The 24,679-nt window shown below is 41.6% G+C and overlaps 1 protein-coding gene across 7 annotated transcripts; it reads left to right on the top strand.

The window, feature by feature from the left end:
• The first annotated feature begins 1,102 nt into the window (after window positions 1–1,102).
• C7H5orf63 (chromosome 7 C5orf63 homolog) lies at window positions 1,103–24,679 on the top strand. Of its 7 annotated transcripts, none has more exons than XR_013232492.1 (6): window positions 1,103–1,172; window positions 10,405–10,525; window positions 16,048–16,104; window positions 17,711–17,886; window positions 21,394–21,798; window positions 23,268–24,679. XR_013232492.1 is itself a non-coding variant. In XM_077344452.1 (6 exons), exons 2-5 carry the CDS (start codon window positions 10,412–10,414, stop codon window positions 23,078–23,080), a joined length of 447 nt encoding a protein of 148 aa, XP_077200567.1. In that variant the 5' UTR covers window positions 1,103–1,172; window positions 10,405–10,411; the 3' UTR covers window positions 23,081–23,095; window positions 23,268–24,675. The 7 variants fall into 7 exon arrangements, 4 of the variants coding, with proteins under 4 accessions (XP_077200567.1, XP_077200570.1, XP_077200566.1 ...); XR_013232490.1 differs by lacking the exon at window positions 21,394–21,798 and adding an exon at window positions 22,981–23,157 and having other exon boundaries at window positions 23,268–24,675; XR_013232491.1 differs by lacking the exon at window positions 23,268–24,679 and adding an exon at window positions 22,981–23,095.

Genomic DNA, 24,679 nt, shown 5'->3' with positions numbered 1-24,679 from the left:
TTTGGCACTACTCTGGTACCAGAAGGATCGCCCTCTTAGTCTACTGCAGCAAACAAGAGTTTTGTGACACTTTAGACTTTTATTCCAGCATAAACATTTATGGACTGGACCCCAATTATTAAGAACCAGCATGGTGTAATTCTTAAAAGTGGCAGGTTCTAATATGGAGAACCAGGTTGATTCTCCACTCCTCGAAATTAACCCTACAGTCACAGTTCTCTTAGAACTCTCTCAGCCCCACCTACCTCAAAAAGGTGCCTATTGTAGGGAGGGAAAGGTGAGAGGCCTTAAGGTAAAGAAAACAGGGCATACATTACTATTATTATTATTTTATTTATATCCTGCCTCCCCCGAGAGGCTCGAGGTGGGTTACATAAAACAATCCCATTAACAATATCATAAAAGCATGAAAAACACATCTGCTGAGGCACAGAATCGATCATTACTATGCCTGTCATGGAGATGGTGGTGGAAAGCCTCCATCAAGTTGTGACCAACTTAAGGTGACCCCCATGGGGATTTTCAGGCAAAATGCAATACTGCCGGCCTCCGTGGTCTCCCATCCAAGTACTAAGCAGGGCCGACTGTGCTTAGTTTCCGAGATCTGATCAGATTGGGCTAGAACCAGCCAGCTCATACTATGTATTACGAAAAGGCAAGGTTTCATTTCACCAGGTTCTTTCTACATTCCACGGCCCCTGAACCCTTCTGCTTTTTAAAAAATATCATTTTAAAATGAAGCGATGGGGAAGATCCACTCGGCAACTGAAAAGATCTAGTCCACGAAAACTGGAACCAACTGTTGTTAGTGTTTAAAGCGCCATCACACTCCTCTTTATTTCCCCTTTCCATTGTTCCTGATTACTCATCCAGAACGCAGAATTCGTAAATCCAGGCACGTTTCTGGCCTCGCTCGCCCACCAATGCACAACCGGAACCAGCGCGGCAGCTCTCAGAATACCCGCGAAGGGAAGGGAAGGGAAGGGAGGGAGAGGCCGGCGGGGCGGAATGGTGGTGGCTCCCGCCGAAGCCGATACCGCTCTATACCTTAAGATGGCGCTGAAGTACGAGCCCCGAGCTCCTCCTGCGGGGACGTGTGAACGGGAAGGGGGGGGGGGAATAGGAAGTTGAGTCGAGGCCGTCGCTCTGGACTGGGGGGCAATCGGCTCGAGGTCAGTGTCTTGAAAAGCACGAATTAGCCGTTCAGCTTCTCACAGGCCACTCTTAAATGTGATGTTTATTGTCTGTGCCCCCCCCCCCCCGGGTCTTTTCCTTTGCCTTCCTATCCTTCGGAAGCTCACGCCTTGAATAAATCTTTGTTGGTCTTAAAGGTGCTACTGGACTCTGATTTTATCTCTGCAATAGTCTGGTGAGCCTAGCCACACTCACTTACACGCAAGGAAGTTTGCTTACGAGGGCGACGCCAGCTTTGTGTCTCCTTCGACTCAGTGCTGCGGTAGCCTTAAGCAGGGAGCTGAGCTCTGCAGCCAAAATGGCGTGGGGGGGGGGGGGAGGCTTGTGGAACGGCGGTCCAGGATTTGCCAGCTGAAAGGATTTGTTTCGCTTTCCCTGCCTGAGTGTTTCTGAGTCCGGCTCATTTCCTGTGACACTCTGCTTGACAGCTAAACAACTCTTTCACTGTTTCTACTGAATCCCTTGATTAGCAAGTGGGAAATGGTTCCCTACTGACGGAGTTATTGACTTACATTGGAAAAGAGAATCATTGTTTATTTTATTATGATTGTTATTATTAAAATGTATAGCCTGCCTTCCTCCCAAGACTTAAGGCGGGTTACCTAAAAATATAAATTCCATAAAATCCCGTAAAACCCCTTAACCCATATAACTCCCAAGGTACCAGGCCCCTCCTACCTCCCACAGTACCTCTAACAAGGGGTGTGCTAAAGGTTGTATAGGGAGTAAGATAAGAAGTGGAGGTGCTAGTTAAATTCATATTACCGGCAACCAAGATTATAATAAGCAGGAGAAGGTGATTGGTTGAAACATGAGGCCAGCCCACACTTGTGATTCTCCAGTACATTGATGCCAGTGGGTGGATTCTCTTGTCTTCTCCATATTCTTTTTAGATGACCTTCCATTTGATTATAGGCAAGACTAGACTGCTTAAGGCTGCAGGTGAGGAATGCTGTTAGATAATGCTTTCCCACTCACACACAATCCCTGCAAGTAAGAAAGGTAGCAAATCAGAATGAAACACTTTCTCCCAGAGTGTTTCCTGCTGTGCTTGTTTCCCAGTTGTGCAACTTTCTGGCAAACTGTGTGGGATATACTGATGTATATACTGATATATTGATGTATTTACTTCCTGTGTACCTTGCCTTTTTCCTCAATAGGGACCCACAGCAGCTGACATTGTTCACCTTGCCTCCATTTTATCCTTGCGACAGCCTGTCAGATAGTTTAGGCTGTGAGTGTTTGACAGGCCTGAGTTCATGAAACAGGCTTCCATGTCCATTTAGGGATTTAAACCTGGGTCTCCCAGTTCCTGCACTGCCATGCCAACCATTACCACGTTCTGACACTGTTTTCTTTTTGCTACCTCTCCTCATTTCTTCCTGTTGCAGGTGTAGACTAGGCTTTCGGAATTATGAACACAGTGATACCCAATGGGTATTGCAATATGGGCTGAGAGGAATTGTGATAAGCTCTTGGGTGAGGTCTTATTAGAATGACAGCATTACCAGGATCAGAGTTGCTACCTAACCTGGGAGAGCTGGCTTATCCTGCTCATACCTATTTTCTTATGGAGGGTGGTTCACTGACTGCTATTAGCCATAGTACCTCTGATTACCAATTCCTGTGGCAAAACAAAAGTAAATAAACAAAAAACACATTGAAGTTTTGATTTATTTGTGCATGCAGTGCTTGTTGGCTTGTCAAAAAGCTCCTGTAATCCATTGTAGGATGCCAGCCTCCAATATTTTAGGATCACTGTAGTTTTACAGCCAATGGGTGTTATTTCAAGAAGATGTTTTCCAGATGATCTATTGACATTTGAACAATTCCATTGAACTTACTGCAGCATTTATAATTGTAAGCCAGTAGGAAAGCTTTCTTGTTGAGGCTGGAACATCTAAGTTCTAGAAACAAACAACCTCAGCAAGCCAGAATTAACTGTTGTTTTTTAGGACAGCACAGAACAGAATCTTAACCAGGTCGAGTACGATCTATGGCTCAGTCATCTGGGAGTTGATTTACTGCAAAGAATGTGCCCCTCCTGCTTCCAACGCTAGGGCTGGGCATCTTTACAGTTCTCAGCCACCTGGAATAGTGTTGTCTCTGTGTTTCATATATCATCAAAAGAATAATGTGGTTGCATGACAATTTAGAGTTATGGTAGCTAGTAGTTGTGTTACACAAGAAGGTTTCATAAGCAAGACAGTATGTTGCATATCAGAGAGGATGAGGCACCTTGTATTTGCCTGTGTCCACTACTCTGAATGCTGACAAGAAGAGGATAAAAATAATGCTAATGCAATAATAAAAGCATTATTTTTAACATAAAGATTCTTTCTTCTTTTTTGTGAATGCAGATATATCAAGGGATTTGTGGCTTGAGAATTTCTTTAGTATTGCACATTAGAATTTGTGATAGCATACAATATTGCAGATGAAACTCAAATACTTTGGCCAACTCATGAGAAGGAAGGACTCCCTGGAGAAGAGCCTAATGCTGGGAGTGATTGAGGGCAAAAAAGGAAGGGGACGACAGAGAATGAGGTGGCTGGATGGAGTCACTGAAGCAGTTGGTGCAAAGCAGTTGGTGTGGGGAGAGGAATGGGAAGGCGACTGTAAGCCGCTTTGAGCCTCCTTCGGGTAGGGAAAAGCGGCATATAAGAACCAACTCTTCTTCTTCTTCTTCCGGTGCAAACTTAAATGAACTTCGAGGAATGGTAGAGGACAGGAAGGCCTGGAGGATCATTGTCTAGATTGGTCAGATTGGTTGGACACAACTTCGAATCTAACAACAACAACAACAACAACAGTATTGCAGAATTATTCAAACATCATTCTTTTTTCAAGTTCTTTCACTGGTAAAATTTAGTTAGCATTTTCTTTCAAATCCCCAGTCTTATCAACAATTAGAGAATAAAACCTTTAGCTCCTAGTAGAGAAAACAAAACCTAACTCAAGCCCGCCACAAGGAAACCAAACACCTTTAACTTTTAAAACAACGACTTATTTTATTTTCTACACCCCTAACAGTTTTTAAATCTTAATGTTTTACCATGTGTAATTTTTATATCCTGTCTGTGACCTTATAAATAATAATAAAAGAACCTAAACACATCCTAGATCAACAAAATAAACAAATTATTTTCCCCCTCATTTTTGACCTAAAATTTGCTCCAAAAGCTGCTGTCAGCCATCAAAATTGAATGAACTGGAAGTTAAAATCCAGCACTGAAATATGTTCAGGTGTGATGGAAGAGCTCCTGGCTGCCTCCTGTCTTCTCTCTGATGGTCCTATTGATAGTAGTTGGAAGCTGGAGGCATTCTCAGAAAACCTCCCTGCCTGTGTTCATGCAGGAGTGATTGGATTCCAACCTCCTCTTGAAGCCAAATACCTTTACTCAAAAGCACAAAGGAGCATATGAGGCTGCTTTGTATGGAGTCAAGTACATGTAGCTCAGTAGCAGATACTTTGGCAGGCAGTGGCTCTCCTGGGTCTCACACAGTGAAAGCTTTCCTGAGTCATCAGTTAACTTTTGAAATTTCACTGTAGACCCCATAGACTGAACTAGGAACTTCTGCTTGCATGCTATGTGTGTTGTGACTGAGCTATAACACCTTTCCCAAACTACATCAAAAAGTATAATTTAGTGAAGCAGAAACAAAGTAGGGCAGAGGGAGGAAGTCATGGGTGGAAAAATTTGGACATGAAAACAGCTGATGAAGCACAGAACAACATGCTCCCAGTCGATTATCTAGATAAAGGAAATTGCTTGAGAATGGGGATGTGTAGTTAATAGAATAATTCTTTGAGCCTCTCCGTCCAACAAAAAACTATCCCTTCGTGATGCCATTTGAGGGGGGGGGGGGCTGAAAAGCACGCCTGAGGCTTTTTTGCGTGCTGAGAGCCATGCACTTGCACTAGCTCCAAAAATTGCCGGTTTGTTCTCTAACCAAAGGGAGAGAGAAAGAGAGGTAGGTATAAGTGAACGGTAGAGAGAGAGTTTAGAGAAAAATAGAATAAGAAGCAAATAAGTCAGAGCAAGCCTGGGAAAGGTGCGCTCCCAAAGACAGGCAGGAAGAGAACTGGCTTGAATAGGTGATCCCTCTCTTGGAGACAGGAAGTTAAGTTTTTTGTCCTGCCTCCCTGAGAAAAGGGCGGGAAAACCATCCAAGATGTCCTCCCCTCAGAAGGAGAACATGACATTCCTCAAGCCTTCATTTCCATCTGGCAAGGTTTCTTCTGCCACATTTAGCACTTACGCCTCACCTTCTCCACCCCTTGTCTAAATGGATCCATATTTCTGGCTCCCCCTTTTAAATATTTATTGTTGTTGTTGTTGGTTCTTATATGCCGCTTTTCTCTACCAGGAATCTCAAAGCAGCTTTCAATTGCCTTCCCTTTCCTCTCCCCACAACAGACACCCTGTGAGGTAGGTGAGGCTGAGGGAGCCCTGATATTCCTGCTTGGTCACAACAGCTTTATCAGTGCTGTGGCAAACCCAAGGTCACCCAGCTGGTTGCATGTGGGGGAGCATGGAATCAAACCCAGCTCACTAGATTAGAAGTCTGCACTCCTAACCACTACCCCAAGCTGGCTCTCATAGCAACTCATAGCTGCCTGTGTTTGTGTAATTCTTTTTTTGCTGATGAGCTGTGGTGGAGGGGAGGGTGGTGGTAGGGTTACATGGAGTTTGTTGTTACATGGGGAAACAATTTTAACATTTAAGTGTGGGGGATTGTTGTAGCCAAATAATGTCCAACAATTCTTGTACTAATTTGCTTATTGATATATTTCTAGCAAGCTGTAGTGCACATGAACATGAACCACAGTCTTCATCTCTTCAATGTTCGTGAAACAATATACAATCTGGTTTTAAATCTTAAAAGAGCTGCAGTATTCCGGTTAGCTCTGACTTTCTTGGTTATGCCCTATCTCTGAGACTATGCCAGATGTAACCATACTATTGGCTACCACTTAAAAAATTTGTAATAATTTTCCGGTCCAGTGAGCCATTGCATCCAGTGGCTTAAGTCTTGGGGGGAGCTGACGGTGTTCTTCTATGGGGCATTTTCAAAGCAGTCTCTGTATGTCAGCCATATTATCTGTCTATTTGTATGAAAAGGTTGTGCTGACTAGATCAATAATTTTCAAAGAGATTTTCGAAGATATATTTTACATTGTACATGATAAAAGTCTGGCATCTTTGGTTAATTGATTTCATTGGTCTTATTCGTGATGCTGCTGATTTATTTTAAAGCTGACATAGGAAAGGGCTTGGGTGGCAGCAATATGCAGAATGATTCAAACAGGTACAATCTCATAATAGATACCATAACTGTAATATTTGTGCTTCTTGATAATACTTTATTTTAACAGGAACGGCAACTTAGATAACCCCCCAGAGAGGTCAAACTAGTGAAAGCCATGAAGGAGGTGTCTGGAGGGGGTGTGTGGACCCATAGATGTTATTGGGTAGGGCAATGCGTGGTGGAGGAGCTCCCTTTTGCAGGCCCTGCTGAATTGCGGTATTTCAGGGCCCTAATCTCTTCAGGGAGCCCGTTCTACCAGGTGGGGGCCAGGGCAGAAAAAGTTCTGCTCCTTGTTGAGGACTGCACGTAAATTAGGTATTTAAGAGATGGTGCGGGACATTAGATCTTAACAGCTGATTCCAGAAAGCCATGTGTGCTTAATAAAATATCATTCAGTATCCCCTGGCTATAACCAGCTATTAGCATGAAGTTTAGGGATTATTTAAGAACAAGACATTATTAAAAATGGGAAATTGAAAAATGAGGCCTATTTCCTAGTTTTACAAACAGGCTATTAATTGATGTAAATTATAATTCATTGTAGTATCAGGACTTAAAGTATAAGTAAGGATTTATTGTTTTGCTTCCTAGAATGTAGCACTGGCCATGTTTTGATATCCCATATTACATTTATATGAATATTATGGCTACTTTACAAAATGATGAATGAGAACGCAGGGAGTACTAGTTCTAGATGACTTTATTATATGTTAGATTTATAACATACTTTATCTATGTAGGTTTACAGTAGAGAACATCGCTACAAAACAAGGTTATAGCTTGAGGAATATTTGTAAACAATAAATATAAAACATACATTTAAAATATATTGGCTACAATACCTCTTACTGCCAGCCACTGAGGGCCTTTCTTTACAATTGGTTTGTTTTGTGAAATAAATGCACTGCTGTTTCACATTTTAGTACAGAGTCCACATACTTTCTTTTCAGGTTAGATTACTTTTATAGAGATACTGTACCTAAGAACACCATATATTTTCCTAAAGAGAAAAACTACCCTTAACCCTCACCAGGCCATATCTGTTGCTTTTGTGATTGTCTCGATTTTGGGAGTATTGCAGGTTGACACTTAGGACCATTTGCAGTGGTCATAGAACTCTGTGGTAGTTATGTAATTCAGTTACAATTGACTTGGAACTAATTTCAGATTTGTATTGAATGAAAAAGTATAGCAACAGCAGTTGTGTAGTATAAGGAAACCTGGATCAGTTGAGACTAATTAATTATAAGTTATTTCAGGTGTTATTCATAATTTTTCTACTGTACTTGCCAAAAGAATTCTGCATGAATGAATTAGAAACCATGTACTTGATTGGCTCCATTGCCTATTAATATCGGAGCAGGTTCAAAATGTGAACCTTAACTTTGTGAGAAGTCACTTTCGTGGTTTCTCCAACATGGGTTCAGTTTCTGTCTTCCTTGATCCGTGTGTTTGCTTTCTTTTTATGCCTCCCTTGTCACTGCATCCTTGGTCTCTCACCTAGCCTTTCTCACTTGATCACCCGTCTTCTAAACTTAGTGTTAGTATGTGGTTTCTTGGGTCCAGTTCTGAAAAATGTTCCAGTCTGTCAGAGACCTGAAATGTCAAACTTTTGGAAAGTTCTTTATTCATTTCTAGCTTCCAATTATGTCTCATTATAATTCTACTTTCCCTCAACATGTTGTTAGCTAAAATTGTTACTACACTTCTAATAACGTCATATAGCCAATTGTTTTTAAATTGGTATAAAACATAACAGTGGGACTAAATAGAGTTTCTGTGTAATTACCTTGAGGAGATGAGTTGATTTCTGAAACCTACCAGTAGTTCATCTTTTTAAGTGTAGGGTTTTATTGTTGTAAGATGTCTTTGAGTAGGTACCATGCACAGTTTAGGTGTTGTAGTGCAGCAGGAAGTTTTTAGGCACTTGTGTTACTCAACATTAAGGGATTCTCTGTGCTAGAGATGGTGGTACTGAACAACTAGATCAAGTTCTAACATATGTATTTTGGATAACTAATGATACATCATTCTGTATAATTATAAAGAATGGACAGGTGAGTTCTGCTGTCAGCACCAAACCAGTCATCATCATATTGACCGGGGAAGTCAGATCGGGTCCCTGTATTCCTTTTGTAATCTGTACCCCCCCCCCGGGACAACATCGTGTGGAGTCATCTATTCTGACACTACGACTGTGAGCAGAAGAGTTGAAGCTTCTCAGGGGAGAGCTGGGTGTTGATTGTTGCCGCCATCCAATTGTCTTGACTGTATTAATTGTATTGGGTTTTAATGTTTTTAAAATATTTTTAATGTAAACCGCCATGAGCTGGCCAGGCTGAGAGTGGTAGGTAGGTAGGTAGGTAGGTAGATAGATGTATATTTAATCCCAGTTAAATAAATTTGTTTGAACATGCCCCATTCTGCACTGGATTATAGCCATAATCCCTACATGCTAAAAATTGTATCATGATTAATTATTTTGTTTTTCTCAGGGTTAGGTTGCTTCCAGCTGTCACTTCCCCACCAACTCCCTCAACACACTTCATGAACAATTATATCAGTTTTCTTTTAATTTTCTTACTTATTTCTAAGCTGCTTCAGATATACAAAGAAAGAGGGTAAATATATTTAAAGAACAAAATAGAAGATGAATTGATGATATCTATTCATCTATCTCAAAATAGGAGAAAGAAAAAATTAAGGGTGAAAAATCAATGTGGACTATAGGCTCCCAAAATATAAAAGATAGCTCAAACTACTTTTTAAAAAAATGTAAAGCCTATTTTTAGAAGAAGAAAAACCAGATTCCATATATTAATTTAGTGCTTTTCTTCCAAACTGCAAGCAAATTTGAAAGCTTTTAAATCACATTACATGTTGTCTGTAGTTTATGCTTTCTGCAGAAAACATTAACATCTCATCAAAATACAGAACTGGTTGTTACAATAATTTTGATCATCTACAAATATTGTATGCTAGGCAATGCAATAAGATAAAGAGAATTTCAAAGCACAACACTTTGCATTATGCCTTTGTGGTATAGTGGTTAAGAGTGGCAGACTCTAATCTGGAGAACTGGGTTTGATTACTCGCTCTTCCATACTGGGTTAGCTTGGGCCATTCACAGTTCTCTCAACTCTCCTACCTTCCTCACAAAGTGTCTGTTGGGAAAGGAAGGAAAAGCAATTTGTAAGATGCTTTGAGAGTCCTTTGGATAGTGAAAAGCATATTATAAAACCAGCTCTTCTACTATGGGTGTAATTCTTAGTAGCACATGTCTGCTTGAAACCAGGATTGCTAGGTACCTCTTGGCAACGTGTGTGTGTGTGTGTGTGTTGGGGGACTTTCCAGCAGTGGGGAGAGTTTGAGGGGGGGGGGCTTACTGGCAACGGGATGCCTATTCCAGTGTTTTCACTGGTGACATCACTTCACTTCTATAACATTACATCAGTAGCAATGTGATGATGCTCTGGTACTTGGGCAAGCTGTTTTTACTATAGCATAAAGAATTTTTGACCAAATACCAGAGCATTGACATATTGCAGACAATGTCATGACATCACTTCGAGTGCGCGCCAAAACTGCATTTTTAGTGATGCTAGCCCAGGGCTCTTTTTTTGCTGGTGAACCCCCAACCATGGCAGGGGTCCAGCAGCCTTACTTGAATCCTGTAGTGTTAATATCAGCATATGTGTTAGTGAATTTTAAAAGGCATTGTGTTACTTGAATATTAAACTGTACTTTGTGGGTCGAATTCAATTATTGACCTTGTTTTTTAGTAAACTTTTTTTCCTCATTGCTATTTAGTGTCTGTTTTCTGGTATATAATGTATGGTTTGTAATTAAAATGTACCATGCATGTAATTGCAGAAGAATGCTTTATTATTTCAACAGAATAAAGATGTTCCAATTCCAGAGCTGGACACTGCAGCTAGCAAAACATTCTTCAAGTTCGCTCCAAAGACTATTGTGTGAGGCTGTTAGCAGCTTACCGGTGTTAACTTTATTCACCAAGGTAAATACTATTTGAGTAAACTTGATTAAGTGACTTAAAACAGAAGTTCTAAACTCATAATTTTCTTAAGAAACACTATTATAATGAAAATCAGAGTTTAGTAGCACCTTTGAGACCAACAAAGATTTATTCAAGGCGTGAGCTTTCGAGTGCAAGCACTCTTCCTCAAACTCGAAAGCTCACACCTTGAATAAATCTTTGTTGGTCTTAAAGGTGCTACTGGACTCTGATTTTATTGTGCTACTTCAGACCAACACGGCTATTCATTTAAAACTATTATCATTATAATCTCAACATAGTCCAGTGGAGATTGGAACCATGAACAGATAAGATAGGCTTTTCTACAAACCTGAAAAGCCTTCCTCCCCCCCCCCAATACATTGAGGGGTTAAAACCATCCAAAATAACAGGGACTCTAGCATTGCCCTCAGTGGCCATTGCCAGGAAATCCCGTTATTGGAAATAGACGTGTTTCTTGAATTTATGATAAGGGATTTATTTATTTATAAGCGATACGAGAGGAGGTAACAAACAAGATATTCTACCTATGTATATGAAGATAGTATCTTAGAGGCCATTCTAAAAATAAAAAGGAATTGTATTGAAAAACAAGATAAATACAATTTAATCTCATTCAGTCATACAGAGGGTTGATCAGGTGTGATAGAAGTTCAATTCTGGGTCAATAAAGGGTATATCTACCATCCATAGAATCAATCATAGAGTTAGAAGGTACCTCCTGGGTCATCTAGTCCAACCCCCTGCACTATGCAGGACACTCACAACCCTGTTGCTCATGCAGTGTAACCTGCCACGCCCTTGAATCTTCACAGAAACAGCCTCTCCATCAGATGGCTATCCTGCCTCTGTTTAAAAATTTCCGAAGATGGAGAACCCACCACCTTCCGAGGAAGCCTGTTCCACTGAGAAACCGCTCTTAACTGTTGGGAACTTCTTCCGGATATTTAGACAGAATTTATTTTGAAAAAAACCTCTAATGGCCCATTAAGAGTATCTCCAGAGCTGGTGAAAGTCTCTGGATGACTTCTTAAGAGTGGACTACATCTGCATTCTGGTTGGGAAGGGGAGTCCAGGTATTGAGGATCCTCTGTTAATCAGATTTTGATGTGCAAGCAATTAAAGACAGGACGAAGCTGCTAGAAGTATTACTTCACCAGGAAGAGCATAGAGTGAAATAATACAGAATAATTAATTAGATCAGCTGCTAGTCCTGTTCCTTTGCTCCAGTTACGCTTGGGTGGGGAAGAACATACTACCCAGCCCTCTTTGTGCAGATAATTGCATCACTTTTGTGACAGTCAGGAGATCTCACGCTGAAACCTGACATCAGATAGAGCCTTCCAGTTTGACCTATTTCAGTCATGCAAAGCATTATGGGTAGCCATGTGTTTGGCCTGACCTGTCTTGTTTATAGTGAACCAGAAATAAAAATGTAGAATTGCAGACACTTTCCTCTTTGCACAGCAAAAGACATACCTAGGGCATATCAACACAGGGAAAAAGTGATGTCCCTTGCAAGTCCTTGCAGGATTCTTGCCATGCAGTTGGGTTTTTTCTAGGTAATGTCTGCCTGGGCAAGGAAAGAGGGGTAGATAAAGGTCAGTTGACTCTTGGATGAAAATGAGAGAAGGAAACAGGAAAATGGGAGAGGCTGTGGGGGCTTTTAGAGAAAGGAGAGAAGAAATAATGGAGAAGGGAGAATTGAGATGCCCTCTTGTAGTCTTTGTAGATCCTTATTATTTGCTAAGGTATATGCAACTGGTCAGTTGTTCTTACTGGGAGTAGGATGGGATCAAAACCAAAACAGAGAAAGGAACTAAGCATTGGGTTGAATTTATACTAAACTGGCAATTTCCAATGATTTTTTCTCCCCACTGTAGACTCACCTCATGCCTTTCCTCAGGGTGGCAGTCCCCCAGAAGTAGCATTTTCTGATGATCAGTGGGAAGACAGAGGCATAAGTGTTATGTTCTGTTGATGGAAAACTTAGTCTGGATCCAGCCCAGTGAGAGTTATGCAGTTATTAGAGTAATGGACTAGGATCCGGTAAAACCAGGTTCAAATGCCCACTCTGCTATGTTGTAGTATTTGGGGCTAATCACATACGTACAGCCTCTTGTCTCTTGAAGAGTTGAGGATAAAATGGAAGAGAAGGATATAAGCTGCCTCAATAGGGAGAAAATGAATAAAGTCAGTAAATTAACCAGTGTTAAGTTTTCTCGAGCTACTTCTGACTGACATTTAATGAACTCCCAAATGTCCTATTGTTAACAGATCTTGCAAACTGAGGCTCATGGCTTCCTCAATTCCTCAATCCATCTCATGTTGGGTCTTCTTGTTTTCCGGCTGCCTTTAATTTTTCATAGCATTATGGTCTTTTCCAGGAAGTTTTGTCTTCTCATAATGTGAGAAGTATGATAGCACCAGCTTGGTCATTTTAACTTCTGGGGAGAGTTCAGGCTTAATTTCATCTAGAACCCACTTATGTATCTTTTTGGCAGTCTATGGAATCTGTAAAATTCTCATGCACTATCACATTTCAAATAGATCGCTATGTATTTTTTTACTTATTGCACAGTTTAGTAGCATGCTGTATGACAATCAGCTTTTTTACAGGGTTCTGAGTAATCAAGGTTTACAGTTTTATATGTTTACAAGTCTGCGTTTCACCCAGGAAACTAGAAGCCAAGGCCACAAACAAGTTACAAATGAATGTGTGCAGGAAGAGTCAATTGCTGCTTTTTAACTAAGAGATACTGGAGGAGCTAGACCTAAAATACCCACAGGAATAAGATAAATGGCTGGTTGTTGTCAATTGTATCTTGGGTCACCCTGGCAATATTTATTTATTTACTTTGTATTTATATGCAGCCCTTCCCTGATGGTTCAGGGCAGCTCACAAAAGTAAAAATACTACATGATCTAAAAAAGATCTTTTGTAGATATGTAGTTTATTGTTAAGTACAGAAGTGTCCCAACTTGTGTCTCCTATTCCCACAACCCAGTTGGTTGCGCAAATAATTTACCTACTGACAGCAGCTAAACAGTTGTTTTCAGGAAATGCCCAAGAAAGGGCTAATAACATATTCTTTTACTTCACCCATCATAAGATAAGCTTCTAGGTAACACTGTGTGTGAACGAGACCTTGGGGTACTTGTGGATTGTAAGCTAAACATGAGCAGGCAGTGTAATGCAGTGGTAAAAAAAAAGCATAGGCCATTTTGGGCTGTATCAACAGGGGCATCACATCAAAATCACAAGATGTCATAGTCCCATTGTATACGGCATTGGTTAGACCACACCTGGAGTACTGTGTGCAGTTCTAGAGGCCTCACTTCAAGAAGGACGTAGATAAAATTGAAAGGGTACAGAGGAGAGCAACAAGGATGATCTGGGGCCAAGGGACCAAGCCCTATGAAGATAGGTTGAGGGACTTGGGAATGTTCAGCCTGGAGAAAAGGAGGGTGAGAGGGGACATGATAGCTCTCTTTAAGTATTTGAAAGGAGAAGGGCAGGATGCTGCTTCCGTTGGCTGTAGAGGAAAGAACGCGCAGTAATGGGTTTAAACTACAAGTAAAACGATATAGGCTAGATATCAGGAAAAACATTTTCACAATCAGAGTAGTTCAGCAGTGGAATAGGCTGCCTAAGGAGGTGGTGAGCTCCCCCTCACTGGCAGTCTTCAAGCAAAGGTTGGATACACACTTTTCTTGGATGCTTTAGGATGCTTTGGGCTCATCCTGCGTTGAGCAGGGGGTTGGACTAGATGGCCTGTATGGCCCCTTCCAACTCTATGATTCTGTGAAGATTGTCAGAGATCAATGAAGATGGGGCTGCTAATACAGCTATGAAATCTGAATCACTGGGAGGCACTGATACACCTATTCTTCGTATTTTTATTGGATTCTTTGTTTAAAAAGGGATGTTCAGTATTAGCTATAAAGAAGACTGCATTAAAGAATTGGTTATCTATTTCATTATGTATTCTACTGCCCACTGGCTTCAGTAGATGACCCCATGGATTAGCCACAAAGGATCCTGCTCTTCAGAGCAGTTCATCTGCTAGACAAATGTTTGGTTTTGTCAGAATGCAATGAGAATTTATAGAAAAAGGCTTTTAAAAAAATGGATAGAAAAGACTGCTGGCTTTTTCGAATGAGTGGTAAATCTGATTCCAGAGAATTTTATTTAGTTAATGTGATCCAATTAAGCCAAGTCAAAGCTTTATTGGGTGCATTGTTCAAAGCCGTTCTTTCAACGAGAAAATCTTAAAGTTGCAGGTCTGTCTCTGCCAGCTGGCTGTGCAGTTTATAATCCAGAAGGCAATGAGGTGATGAATAACAGGATTACTTTTAGAGGTTAATAATTGGGTAGAGGAAAAGCCTTTTGTGATGCTTTAGCACATGCCGAGTCTTAACAGTTGGAAATTTAAGGGCAAATTTTCACTGACAAACTGGAAATAGTATTCCAAACTGCCCCCTTTATTAAATGTATCCTTGTGTTAATGTGCTTTTTTCCTTTTTCTTTCTTTTCTTTTTTTGAGTAGAGGACGTGTGGGATCACTGGCAATTGCAGAGCAAAATTATCTCTCTAAAATGCAGGCTTCTTATAATAACCTAATTTTTTTGTTCCCAGCTTGGGCCCACTCAGTCCAGCCTCAGAGATGTTTTTAAGTAAGGATGGCACAATACACTGAAGGGATAAACTTCCATTGCATGTTCTTGGTGCCCAGCAGGTTTGAATGTTTCTTCTGTAGAAAATTCAGTTTCCCTTTTACAGTTGAAGCAATTGAGGCCTCTTGGAAGGAAATTAAGGTTGCCTCAAAGTTCTTGAGTGTCTGTTCAGAGCAGCTTAAAGCAAGGCTGCTAAAAATCTTAACAGTGAGGATATTCTTAGTGGAGAGGATTCCCACTGGAGTTATATCCTTTTTTCTGAGACTGGGATATCATGCAGTGGCTTTAGTATTTTTTATGGTAGAGGTAAGGAGAGAAATGCCTTGTTATCATCTTGCTTTTTTGAAATATGAATAGTACATTCTAAAGTTTTATGGCCCCTGGCAGTAGCTGAATAAAGATAGGGCCTCTTTGAAAGTTATTTCTGAGATTTGAAAATGAAGTTTCTCCACTTGGCTGAGGACAGTTCTGATTTAAGTGGCCTTAGACTTTCAACTTTAACTGTATTTAGAGCTACTTAAGGGAGCTTCAGTGACTCACTGACAAGTTCATGTCCTTTTGCTCTCTTACTCTGCATGCATCTTATCATGGACCATGTGATTTGTAGACCTGATATACTATGGCTTGTAGGGTGAAGCATGGGGGGGGGGGCTAGATAATTAGTATTCTAATCTTCCTTGACTGTGCTCCCCTTATCTTTTAATCTGTATTTTTCTGTATTATAAAATTCAAAGTCATCTGCATAGTAGGGTACAGGCACTGATGAAGATCTTATTGTAGTCAATTATCTCCTAGCATCATTGTCTGTTTCATTTTTCTCCTTTTAGAAACCATGTCCCTTATGTGATGAAGCCAAAGCTGTTCTAGAACCATATAAGCATAAGGTAATTAATATAGTCCTATGTTTATGAGAGTCCAAGAATACACAATATAGAGATAAATTTTTATTTATGATTTATTTATATTTTTTATTATTAAATTAGAACTTCTTTTTGGAGAATGAAATTTAGCTTGGCTTTCTTTGTAAACTTATTTCTTTCTCCAAATAATTATTTCAATTGGTTTTCATTTTAATTTTCATAAAATAGATCATTCTAGAGTATTTTCATTCTTTGTGATTTAACTGAAATGCCACCTATCTGAGCCATTTGTGTAAGAACAAATTCTCTCTTTCATGTTAATCTTGATCCCTCCCCCTCAAAAAAATATTTGGAAAAAATAGAGACCAGTTTTGTTTTGTATTTTGCATGCCCAGCACCCATAACTCTCTGTTATATCCCACATCTGGTAATTCTGTCGTCTGTTCTGCATGGATTTGGGCCATATTAAAACTCAGTTGCATGGATGAAAAGGAAGGTGCAGCAACACCATAATCAAAACTGTTCATCACAAATTATAACTGGAACAGAAACTGAGCATCTTGGCAGGTATTGCATGAAAACAATGGAAATTGCAATCCTAAATATACTTCTATGAAAATAATATATGTGACAACTTCCTATTTAAAAGGATTGAATTACAAGAGTGCATTCCCATGTTACAGGTGATAGTAATTGGCTTTTTTACTCAGAAGAAATAAGTAATAAAGAAAGTCACTGTAATTTGGAGGGAAATGGATTTTGCTTCTTGATTGAAGGGATTGACAAGTGGTCTCAGCTAGGCAGAGAAACCAAAAACTGCAGTATTGGTTAACTAAGCCTGGCCTCCCTCCAGCACCAGCAAGCTTTGCTAAGAACTGCCAAAAATCCTAGTAGGCAACAGCAACTTTGAAGACAACCTGTGCACGTAGCACCTGAAGGACTATAAGTTGGCCAGTCTGTCCCTGTACAAAGATAAATGCAGCAAGAAGAACCAACTACAAACTGTGCCTGACAATTTGTGCAAGGAAAACTTCAGATGCTGAAACTCAGCACACTCCAGAAAGAGAGCTGAAATACATGTTTGATTATCTAACTTGTTTCACCTAATTCTTGAAAAATGTTCTAAGTTACTGAACTTGAAAAAACAAACACCCACCCTAGAAAAATACTACTGTTCTACTTATACTGGAGGCTTGTAAAAATCTGTATAATCTACAAGATGTAGATTTCATAATCCCTCAGTATTGTGTACCTTGGATATAAATAGTTTGAGAATTACATTTGTGAATGCCCGTAATACAGATTCTTACTGGAATCCCCGAATCTAATTCTCAAAATGCTCCCTGCTTTAATAAAGCTTGCTTCATTTTGATAGAAATAACATTTTCTTTAAAATTTTATTGATTGATTGATTTGATTTTTAGGCCAACCCTTCCTGCACAGCACACGTTGATCACACTATGATCAAAGTCAGCTATTGGTTAATAAACAGCCTATACCCTGTTCTTAAATGTATTTTCTTGGAGCTGAATTTATTATTTCAGTGCTACTTTCTTTTAAAATATGCATGCTTAGATAGCTTGTGTTGTTGCTTGTTGTTGTTTATTTACTAATTATTTGTTTCTAACAGTTCATTTTGCAGGAGGTGGACATCACCCTCCCAGATCACATAGCCTGGTATGAAAGGTACAAACATGACATACCAGTCTTTCATTTAAATGGGCAATTTCTGATGAAGCATCGTATGGATATAGAAATGTTGAAGAATCAATTACGGAATATAGAGTTGCAAGATGGCAGCAAGAGGTGAAGTGAGCAAGTTGCAAGCAATACACAAATAATTTTGTGCTGCTTCCCAAATAAGTAAAATATTAGAATTGTAAGAAGTTAATGAAGATACAACTTTACACGTTCAACTTGATTTTGTAATAATAAAAGCCATCAGACTTCATAGCAAGGTTCCTTCTATTACATATGTGAATCTCTGGCGTCATATTCCATTCTTCTATTATATATGTGAATCTTTGGTATTGTTAATGTAAAGCCTAAATGGCTATGTTCTTCACTGACAGAACCTTGTAGGCAACCAATTTTAATATCTCATGTTCAAAATGGGAAAAGAGCCCCTGCTTCTTAGGTGACAGTGACTTTGCAAAAAATGATTGCTAGGCGTCCCAAAGCAACAGCATCACTTTTCTGACAACTGGGTTTCGTTATTGTTCTCCAGCAAAAAGATTTTTTTAAGTTAGTTGTTTGTATGTACTGCAGTCTGTTCAGGTACATTTGTTCATAACATTTCAGATCTTTAATGCTCAAGCAATATATCAGATCAAACCTATGAGTAAAATAGAAGCAACAGAACAGAACATCAATTAATCCTGAAGTAAGACTGAACCTTCCTAGTATGCCTCTGGGTTCTAGCCTCCATTTTCTGTTTTTTATTCAAAGGGATGAAATTATCCTTGGAGGTCAGCTAGTGTCCCTCTGTTGAATTCACACTATGAATCTTGAAAGCAATGGCATGTGCTCACACACGTATAAAGATGTTCACATTCTTTGAAACTATCACTGGTGATATCTTTAACCGCTCCTGCGGAGCGGATTAAATAAAGGAGAAAGGGCTAAAGGGGAGGAGATAGGGCAGGCTCTGTCTGGGATGAAAACTCAGAGGGCCCAATCAGGAACCGTGAAGCGGCTCCTGATTGGGCCCTCTGAGTGTCACTCGAGGGCCAAGCAGCCAATGGGGAGCCGCGCAAAGCAAGTCTCCCCATTAGATGGTTGGCCCAGCTTCACCTGGCCTGGCCGGGGAGTCGCCGCTCAGAGGAAGAAGCCTTCCCCAGCGGTAAGTCCTCCGGCCGGCTTCCCCTCACCCAGGGAGCCTTCTGCCGGGCCCTGGGGCAGGCTTGCCTGCCCCTGGCCCCGGCAGAAGGCCGCAAAGCCCACCCCCACCATCCCGAGCCTTCTGCCGGGCCCTGGGCCACCCTCGCCTGTCCCTGGGCCCGGCAGTAGGCCGCAGAGCCTGCCGCCCCCTTCCTGAGCCTTCTGCTGGGCCCTAGGGCAGCCTCACCTGCCCCTGGGCCCGGCAGTATGCCGCGTAGCCTGCCGCCCTCTTCCCGAGCCTTCTGCCGGGCCCTGGGGCAGCCGAGCCTGCCCCTTGGCCCGGCAGTAGGCCGCAAAGTCCCCTTTCAGGCCACCTACCTTACTCTGTTCCTTCCTTCCTCCCAACATTCCCTTTATCCTTCCCTTCCTCCCAGCATTCCTTTTGTCCTTCCCTTTCTTCCTTCCTCCTTCTCCCATCTGCCTCTTTCTGGCTACCTGTTTCTCTCCCTCTTCTTCTGTCTCTTCTGTCTTCCTCCCTTTCTTTCTGTTTTTCTCTCTGTCTCTCTTTCTCCTTTTCCTCCTTCCTTCGCCCCATCCCTCCACCCACCCACCATGCTAGGGCCCGCTGTATTTTGCCCACAGCGGGCTTAGTATCTAGTTATATGTATGTTACACAAGTAGCGTTTGAGTCCAAGCACCTTCTAAATAAAAGAGCAAATTAAAATCAGGACTCTTGCTTTTGTTTTGTTATTTTTGGGGCAAGGGGTCTCGTCTTGAAAAGCCACTTGGTAGATTTACTGGCAAATGACCTGAAATTCAATTCAGTAATCTGTCCTGCCTTCCCCTTGGTTCAAACAATTTGTCTGGAGATTTGAAGCTTTTTTACCAGTTAGGAAGCCCCTGAAACATTCTTCAGGCTTTGAAAAAAAAACAGAAGTGGTGCAATCATGCAGAACATGGTTGGGAAGCTTAGCGATGTACATGCCCACCTGGGGCACCTCCCCATCACACTGTCTCCAGGCTCATCATTGGCCATTTTGGGAGGGGGGGCAGGTTGACATGACCATATCTGGTCATATCACCCAATAAATGCTTGACAAATTTTAAACATTATATATTGTCAAGTAATCCCAGGGTTTCATGAAACTCTGGTTGAGAAATCCTACTATAGAAAATTGAGGGGGGGGGTTGCAACAGGGTACAATGCCATGGAGTCTACTGTCCAAAGCAGTCCATTTTTTCCTGAAAGATATACCAAAGCATGTACACGTGAATGACCAAGACATTATAAACAATGTCTACTAGGCTATCACTAAAAACCTTTTTAAAGCCCTTCCTGAATGTGCCCCAACACTTGCTTTGTGGAACATGACCTGGCCTATCACTTAGCCACATCTAATTATAACAGTTTCTCACCTGGGTACTTAATGACAGCCAGGGTTTCCAGCGCCAAAATGGTGGGGCTAGGTTATCAAGCCCCAGGTGGTGACTGGAGAAGACCTCATGGGATTACAACTGATCTCCAGAGGATAGAGGTCAATTTACCTGAAGAAGATAGCCACTTTGGAAGGCAGACTCTGTGGCGTCATACTCCGCTGAAGTCCTTCTCCTTCCCAAACTGTACACTCCTCAAGCTTCACCCCCAAATTCCCCAGTATTTCCCAACCCAGAGTGGGCAACCCTAGGTGGGAACAAGTGATAAGCATTGATTTGCTCAATGTCCTATGATTGAACGAGCCTTTCCAGGAAAGGCTGACTTATCAGTGCCGTAATTACATATAATTATGCTGGCTGTCCAAAGAAAGATAAAGAGAGGCTATGACGTTCCCAGGGTATATAGATTGCAAGACAGTGTTCTTTTTGTGTGTGTGTGTGTGTTCTTTTCTTTTGTCTGTTCCTTTACTGGGGGGGTGGGGGGTGGGATTGCAACTAATCACATCAATTTATTTGTATTCATTGGCAGTTTTGCCTGGGGCTGACCGCTCCCTCCACCCTCTGCTGGGTGGGCCTTTGTGCTATAGGTGCACACGGAAGGCAGGAGCTAAAGGCTCTTGGCTTGTGGATCGAGCCAGGGGACTCTGTAAGTGTTCCAGGGTTTGCAGAAGGGGTCTGCTTCCTCTTGCAATGGATCAAAGCGGTGTAGCTGGCAATGGACCTGAGGCTGTGACTTGCACTGTCTGTGGCATGTTTGTGTTTTTACTTCAGAGTAACTTTAAATATACATGTACCAAGTGCAAGTTAGTAGTGCTCCTGGAGGAGAAGGTAGAAAGCCAGAAGAATGCCTGGTCACACTATTCTAAAAAGGAGGGTGAAGAGTCCTTAGAAAGAACTCATGGAGCACTTTTTGGAGGGCAATAGGGAGAGGTGGGAAAGGTATCTCACCAATTAGAGGAGAACCCAATACAAGAGGACAGCGTATGGTAGAATGTTACCTAAAGGTGTTGAAAAATAAGGAGATATTCTGCCCCTCTGACACTCATAAATCATTTCCAGGACTTGTCCATACAGAGTGACTCTGGACCACAGGATCAAGGGTTATTCTCCCAACTCCCCCGAAGCTCATGGACCATGGATCATACAACCGTGATGAGTCTTCTCTTGCGAGGAGAATCATGCTCAACCTGGCAAAATCATTTCACGTAATGTGGGATGGGAGTAGGATCACTGTAGGGGTAGTCTATAAACAAGTAGTTTCTTTAAACAGAATGTCAGTGGACAAGTAGAAGAAGAACTGGCCCATTCTTAGCTGTATCCCTGAATCCTGGGTCTATTCCCTGTGGATCTTTTTGGTGACTGGATGTATGAACCCTCTACATTCTGTGTAGGAAGACACCTCATCCATTGTAGGTACCAGACCCATGCGGGTATCATTCCTGAAGAGGATAGGCCTGGCTGAAGGTGAGTTCAGTACAGTTATAACTTATTTTAGTCTTCTATGCCCCCCCCCCAAATAACCCAACCTATGCTTGAAATTTGCTGCGTAAGGCACCATCTTCCTCAGCAAAGTTATTTATTTATTTATTATTTATTTATTTATTGCCCTCCCCAAAGGCTCAAGGTGGTTTACATGAAACAAGAAAATGATACAGGTAACATCATTTATGGTAACAACAAGGTGATAACATTAACATAATAACAACAACAATAACACCAAATAATAGTGGAAACTGTAAGGAGCCTCAGCTCAACTCTTACTGACACCCAGTGGGTTGGGCAGATTAGTAGCAGTTCTGGTAGTGGGGGGGGGGCTTGGGGGCCAACTGGAAGCGATGGTTTAGGTCAGAGGTAGTCAAACTGCGGCCCTTCAGATGTCCATGGACTACAATTCCCATGAGCCCCTGCCAGCATTCGCTGGCTGGGGCTCATGGGAATTGTAGTCCATGGACATCTGGAGGGCTGCAGTTTGACTACCCCTGGTTTAGGTGGACCTCAACCAAATGCCTGACGGAGGAGATCCTTTTTGCAGGCCCTGCGGAACTGTTCTGGTTCCATCAGGGCCCTGATCTCCTCTGGGGGGGGGCAGAATGGAGAAAGCTCTGGCCCTGGTTGAGGTCAAGCGGGCTTCCTTGGGGTCAGGGACCACCAGGAGGTTGGAGGTGGTAGAGTGTAAGGTTCTTTGAGGGGTGTAGGTGGAGAGGAGATCCCTCAGGTATACTGGGCCCGACCACATATGGCCTTAAAGGTGATAACCAAAACCTTAAACCTGATCTGGACTTCAACCGGGAGCCAATGCAGCTGCTGGGGGATGGGCTGGATGTGGGACCTCCGAGGTGTTGCTGTGAGGACCTTGGCAGCCACGTTCCAGACGAATTGCAGTTTTCGGATCAAGGATAAGGGCAGGCCAGCGTAGAGCGAGTTACAGATGAAAGGCCAGCTGCATGGTTGAGGTAGGAGAGAATACCTGGCCTGCCCTCCATGGACCTGTAGCTTCATTCATGGAAAAAGAAGGATGTCTCAAAAACAAGCAGCTCTCTGGGGTCTTACAGTTTCTCCTATCACATCAAATGAACCAAAATAATAATTTGATAAGACTGCATTAAAATGCCATATCTTCATTCAAAGAAATTATGTTTTTATTAGATTTAGCTGGGCTACAGCAGCTTCCTTTGCTAGTCTTAACAAAGGAGATCCTTGCCTTTCTGAGAGCAGCTGTCAGTGGGGGGAAGACTGGCCCTGCTGAAACCAGCAAGAATGGGTGAGCCATACCATGCTGCCGAGATCATCTGTGGGCCCATGTCTGGTTGAATAATGAAATGAGTAAGCCATACACTTCAGTTGTGTTTGAACTAACCCAATGTTTACAGCTGAACTGAAGAATTATAAATCTAACCTCTGCTGCCCTTATTTCTATATAATTGATCTTACAGAACAGTGTATGCCTCATTATCCTGAAGTGCAGCTACCCTGAGCTGGCAATTGAAATGAGGAAAGGACCGTGCAACCACTGTGTGAGACAGCCCTTGATGCAATCTGCTGTTACCCTCCTGAACACATAGACACAACAAGTTAAGAGGGCTCCACTTCAGTGTAAGTGCACTTGCTTTGAATGAAGGACTAAGACGCACTCTACACAATGGTATTCAGTCTGAGCCTCCAGTTAACTCAGTCTTTCAGAGAAGCCTTTTAAGATCTCTTTCTTCTAAGAGGAACTCTTTGAAGAACTGTATTTTCCCAGCAAACTCAAGAGTATTTTTAAAAGGGTAATTATTCATTAATGCTGAAAATTAAATATTTCAGTAGCCAATTTAGATGTTAGCTTTTCTGTAAAGATTTTTGGCAAAGACAAAATGTTGGTAAATGGAGATTAATATTCCCTTTCTGTACTCTCTCTCCCTTGCTCTTTAATTCCTCCCCTCCCTTCATTCATCTCAACTCTTTGATACTTCTGGGTGCTTTGATTGCAATTTGTGTTCTTTTTACTGAGCACTTTGAACATTACAGTTATGAGCACATTCATCTTCTTAGCTGGCTGTATTGCAAGTGAGATTTTTAAAATCTTTGTGGCACAATTACAAGTCCATGGTGCAAAACACAATTCTGTTGAAGCAAGTTACAATAAAATTGTTGTACTGCTCTTTGGTGTGATAGCCTTAGTCTAAACTTTATGCTTCAGTGGTTTGTGCTCATGCGGTTGCACACAAGGCTCTTCTCCCTACATAAGAAACGATCATAATCACCTACACAAAGAGACAAAATGATGATGAGAATCAGCCCTCCCACACTTCAGGTACCTAGCTGATACTGTCTTTGATCCACTAATATATGGGTGTAGCCTTGATCTCACAATGATATTTGATTCCAACTATTGGATGTGGATTTTCCCATCCATAGTTTTGGGGTACTGATCAGCCTTGCTGGATAAAGGGATGGTCGTGAGAGTTCTGCTCTGCACTCATGTCATGGTGGCAAAGACTCCATTAGCTATTAGTGGCAAACAATATATTCTGGGTCACAAAACGATATTTGTTCCAGCAGGCTTTCAAATATCCTTTCCTTCCTAGTTGGGTTGCTTCCCAACTGTGTGTGCCAATACTTCAGCTCTTGAGGTTCAGCTTCGTTTCATGTGGCACTGGCACTTCTTGGCCAGGCATCTGGAAATCTTTACATGTTCCTGATTGGGAGGTACTCATGATATAAATGGCAGCAACCATACCAGGAAAGGAAGCCATCAATGAAGCGTCAGAGAGGATCTATTCATATGCCATTTTCAGTCCTGTAGAAGTTAAAATGGAAAGCCTGTGCCAACTTCCACATACATCATTCTGGACTCAGCTGGTGG

The sequence above is a fragment of the Paroedura picta genome, chromosome 7, assembly GCF_049243985.1.
Source record: "Paroedura picta isolate Pp20150507F chromosome 7, Ppicta_v3.0, whole genome shotgun sequence".
Lineage (NCBI taxonomy): Eukaryota > Metazoa > Chordata > Lepidosauria > Squamata > Gekkonidae > Paroedura > Paroedura picta.
This window is presented reverse-complemented; position numbering and strand designations above follow the sequence as displayed.

Bases quoted from the DNA above. Each gene is read 5' to 3' on its own strand.
- C7H5orf63 (XM_077344452.1), top strand. From the start codon at position 10,412: ATGTTCCAATTCCAGAGCTGGACACTGCAGCTAGCAAAACATTCTTCA. The intron at 10,526-16,047 runs GTAAATACTATT...TTCTCCTTTTAG, and splicing joins TGTTAACTTTATTCACCAAG to AAACCATGTCCCTTATGTGA. The intron at 17,887-22,980 runs GTGAAGTGAGCA...TGTTTTTATTAG, and splicing joins TTGCAAGATGGCAGCAAGAG to ATTTAGCTGGGCTACAGCAG.